Raw genomic sequence first — 4847 nt, forward strand, 5'->3', positions numbered from 1 at the left:
GGCTGAGGCAGGAGAATTGCCTGAACCCAGGAGACGGAGGTTGCAGTGAGCCGAGATTGTGCCATTGCACTCCAGCCTGGGTAATAAGAGTGAAACTCCATCTCAAAAAAAAGAGGCTAGTGGTGGCCACGTGCAGTGGCTCATGCCTGTAATTTCAGCACTTTGTGAGGCTGGGGTGGGCAGATCGCTTAAGCTCAGGAGTTTGCGACCACCCCGGATACGGTGAAACCCCATCTCTGCAAAAAGAAATACCACAATTAGCCAGGCTTAGTGCATACCCCTGTAGTCGTAGCTAATCAGGAAGCTGAGATGGAAGGATAACTTGAGCTCAGGAGGTGGAGGCTGCAGTGAGTTGAAATCACACCACTGCACTCCAGGCTCGGGTGATGAGGCCAGAGCCCATCTCAAAAAAAAAAAAAAAAAAGATGATGATGCTAGTAGTGATATTCAGAATCAAACTTTCTTTTAAAAACTGTAACCAACTGGGCGCAGTGGCTAACGTCTGTAATCCCAGAACTTTGGGAGGCCGAGGCGGGCAGATCATTTAAGGCCAGAAGTTCGACGACAAACCTGGCCAATATGGGGAAACCCATCTCTACTAAACAAAAAAAAAAAAATTAAAAAGTGGTGATGCACACTTGTAATCCCAGCTACTCAGGAGAGTGAGACAGGAGAACCGCTTGAACCTAAGAGGTAAAGACTGCGCCAGGCCGAGATCACGCCACTGCACTCCAGCCTGGGTGACAGAGCAAGACTCCATCTGAAAAAAAAATTGTAACCAACTAATTTTGGAGTCAATATTTTATAAATAAAACACATGGGCCAGGTGCAGTAGCTCACGCCTGTAATCCTAGCATTTTGGGATGCCGAGGTGGGCGGATCATGAGGTCAAGAGATCGAGACCATTCTGGCCAACATGGTGAAATCTCGTCTCTACTACAAATAATAAATTAGCCAGGCGTGTTGGCAGACGCCTGTAGTCCCAGCTACTTCGGAAGCTGAGGCAGGAGAATTGCTAGAACCTGGGAGGCGAAGACTGCAGTGAGCTGAGATTACACCACTGCACTCCAGCCTGGCAACAGAGCAAGACTCTGTATCAAAAAAATAAATAAAACACATTAGTGATCACACAAATTTCTCTACAGAAGAGCCACAATTCTTCGCACTGACACACACACAAAAACCTGAAAAGCACAGTAGTCCCCCTGTAGATGTTCCTGCATACCTCTTCAGAGACTCTATAAAAGCCACACGGGAGTCAGGGACTTTTGGAAGCTGTGGGAAGACAAGAGTCCTGTGAGATGCTGACAAGGAAAGTCCTTGCTTTTGACACAACTGGTTCTCATGGAGATGCATACTGACCACTCGAGGTGTGAGCAGCGCAGGGAGGAAGTGGGACATGTAGTAAGGCCTCCTGAATATGCTGCAACAGAGAAGCAGACAGTGGGTAGGTGAGTGCAGCAAAAAGGCAATTCCCAAACAGTGACTGGTGTTTCAGAGTGGAATGCAGGGGCTTACTCCAAAGCCACGATGTGCTGCTGTCATGAAGTCTTCTCGTGCACGGTTCCAGGACAAGGCACGTATAGGGCAGGCTGTGCCAGCCCAGCCTGGAGTCCGTGGGAATCAGGACCACATTCTGCCTGCTCACTGGGCTTGGCCGTGCAGCCTGGATCAATCTGAGGCTATAAGACCCATGTAAGGTCCTTTGGGGCATTTTGCTTGGAGCTAATTTGAAAACCCTGGGAGCTGCAATCAGCTCGTCCGCACAGGTAACCACCAGAATTCAAGATGTTCTGGGATTACACCAGATTCAATATAGCTGTACTATTCAGCTCTTTGTTGCTGATGCCGTACTGGTCACGAAGAAAGCATTGATAGAAAACATCACGGTGCTCCATCGTCTTCCCTCCCACTGCGGGCTCCCCAGTCAGCACTTCCTACTGGCTGTTAGAGCGTGGGACGGGCATCACATGCTTTTACACAGAAATCATGCTAGCAGTGATATTCAGAATCAAATTTTTTTTAAAAACTGTAACCAGCTGGGCGCAGTGGCTAACGTCTGTAACGTCAGCAAATGCATAGCTTGACCTCACCCCATATCCCCCAACTGCAGGATCCTCGACGTGAATTTACAGCCCTGACTGCTGTCTCTCCATGAATAGACAGTGGCCAACCTTCCCCATGTGGTTCTGAGCAGACCTGGGACACACTAAAAGCCCCAAGACACTGGCAGGCATCAGAGTGGACTCTGCACTCACTGCAGCTGCCCCTGCCCTTTGGACAGTCCAGCCTACCTGGCCTCCATGACGGTGACTGGGATTTTCCCTGTATGCTCAAATACCATGATGGCCTTTTCAACATCCTGAAGAGCCTGGCTGTGGGGCTGGTTCCAGTACAGGGAGGAAGAAAAAAAGAACAGAGGACTTAAAAGAAAAGAAAGCGAGTAGTGAAGGCCAGACTCAACCTGCGCTTCACTGGGCAAAGGCTCTGCACAAATTAAAGGCCCATATGAGTGCGCACAGCAGGGGCACTGGAGCCCTCCCAAAACACGGGAAGGGACAGTGTTGCTGTTCTTACACCCATAAGGCTCCGACCCGGTGCCCTGAGGCCCTCATGGCAGCTGAGCTCTACCAAGAGCTGCTCCCTCCTCTGCGGGCCAGCAGCCTCTCTGCTGCCTTTAAGAGAGTGAAGAGTTGAAAGTAAACATTTCCAGGTCGGAAGGAGTCGAGATTTAATTTTTGAGATTAAAAACAATTACGAGGCTTGGTGCCGTGGCTCATGTCCATATACATCCGGTACTTTGAGAGGCTAAGGAGGGGGCATTGCTTGAGCCCAAAGAGTTCAAGACCAGCCTGGGCAACACGACCAAATCCCAACTCTACAAAAAATACCATCAGCCAGGGTACAGGCATGAGCCAGTGGTCCCAGCTACTGAGGACACGGAGGTGGGAGGACTGCCTGCGCCCAGGAATTTAAGGCTGCAGTGGTCATGACCGTGTCACTCTACTCTCGTGGCAACAGAGCAAGTCCCCGTGTCAAAACAAAAATTATGAGGTCAGGCATGGCAGCTCACATCTGTAACTCAGCACTTTGGGAGGCCAAAGCAGAAGGATCACTTGAGCTCAAGAGTTCAGGACAAGCCTGCGCAACACAGAGAGACCCTATCTCTACAAAAAATTTTAAAAACCAGCCAGGCGTGGTGGCGCACGCCTGTAGCCCCAGCTACTCAGGAGGTCAAGGTGGAAGGATCGCTTGAACACACACGGTTGAGGCTGCACTGAGCTATCATCACACCACTGCTTCAACCTGGGCAACAGAACAAAATCCCACCTCAAAAAAATATAGTACCTTATAAATAGCAATGAATCATAAATGGAAAGTTGCATTAAATATTTTCACCAAACGCTTTAATGTCACCTATAAGTGTTCTTCAGTAACTTGTAAATTTAAAATAAAAAGGTCTCAAGCAGTAAAGAATGTTTTTATGAAACACACACACAAAAAAAATAAATAAAAAAGAATGTTTTTATGAGTGACATACATTACACACCATCTGACATTTGGCTTCCACAAAAACAGTTAACACTTGGGCCGGGCATGTTGACTCACGCCTGTAATCCCAGCACTTTGGAAGGCAGAGGCGGACGGATCACAAGGCCAAGAGATCAAGACCATCCTGGCCAACACAGTGAAATGCCGTCTTTACTAAAAATAGAAAAATGAGCTGGGCATGGTGGCACACACCTCTAGTCCCAGGTACCCAGGGTGCTGAGGCAGAAGAGTCACTTGAACCCAGGAGGTGAAGGCTGCAGTAAGCCGAGACTGTGCCACTGCACTGCAGCCTGGTGACAGAGCTGGACTCCATTGCAAAAAACAAAAATGTGTATTTTACTTGGAGTTGAAAAAAAAATAGTTAACACTTTTCTTTAATTCAAAGAAAAACATGACTGACCACCTCTCCATTCAACCCCATATGAACCAAGATCTCCTAAAGGGACACATTTACCACACCATGAAGCACTTCTTTCCCACACAGAGAAAATCCCCTCATGCTAATGCTGGGCACACACACATGGTGGGACAGGCAAAACAGAGGCCTTCGGAGCCTTGCCCCTAGCTGCGCCCAAACCAAGACCAGACGAGAGACTGGGAAGGCTGAAAGGCTCAAGAGACAAAGGAAACTGGACCTCTGCTAGGTGGGCGTGACTGGCTGAGACCCTGCAGGGCTCAAGCAACATTACCTCAGTAATGTCCCCAGCTGATGACAAATCCTCGTAGAGTCCCATGTTTTCTATAGACACCTTCAGAGGAGAGACAAAATGCGAATATGAAAACAAAGCTGTTTCTGCTGGACGGGTGTGAGGAGTGGGCACGGAGGGGCAGCTTGCCTTGAGGTCAGCCAGCCGCGTCTTGGCCAGTGAGATGTAGTCTGTGAGGAGGGAGCGGTACCTGCTGGGAACCAGGGGTGGGTGGAGAATGTGCACCTGAGGACAGACAACAGAGTGCAGCAACATTAGTCAGCGAACTGTCTGGGACTCCAGGGAGGCCACAGCTCAGTTCGACCATCCATAGTGCTGCTGAGTGGAGAAACACAGCCCTCTACGGGTATGTATGAGTATGCAAAGCAAACCATTAGTAAAACTAAAACACAACAGAAGTCTGCTTTCCCAGGTGAAAAATGAAGGAATTCTCAGGTAATTGGTCCTATGTGGCTCACTGGGGGAGCCAGGGATGTGCATTCCCAGAAGCAGCAGGCAGGGGCCAGCCGGGCCAGCCAGCCCACCTGTAGCTCCACACCTCTGGCTTCCCACACACCTGTGAGGACCACCGCTCCAGGGTGTAGATTT

The 4847-nt window shown here is 49.3% G+C and overlaps 1 protein-coding gene across 1 annotated transcript in view; it reads right to left on the minus strand.

Moving 5' to 3' along the window:
- The window catches only part of FANCA (FA complementation group A), an 84977-nt gene that overhangs the window by 38689 nt on the left and 41441 nt on the right, over positions 1–4847 (minus strand). Inside the window, exons 15-19 of the mRNA XM_037733275.1 lie at positions 4389–4484; positions 4242–4301; positions 2295–2383; positions 1363–1423; positions 1226–1275 (exon numbers count right to left, since the gene is read on the minus strand). Of these exons, the coding sequence (XP_037589203.1) occupies positions 1226–1275; positions 1363–1423; positions 2295–2383; positions 4242–4301; positions 4389–4484 (356 nt within the window). The remainder of the gene's footprint in view (positions 1–1225; positions 1276–1362; positions 1424–2294; positions 2384–4241; positions 4302–4388; positions 4485–4847) is intronic.

This window comes from Cebus imitator, unplaced genomic scaffold (genome assembly GCF_001604975.1).
Source record: "Cebus imitator isolate Cc_AM_T3 unplaced genomic scaffold, Cebus_imitator-1.0 Scaffold509, whole genome shotgun sequence".
Classification (NCBI taxonomy): domain Eukaryota; kingdom Metazoa; phylum Chordata; class Mammalia; order Primates; family Cebidae; genus Cebus; species Cebus imitator.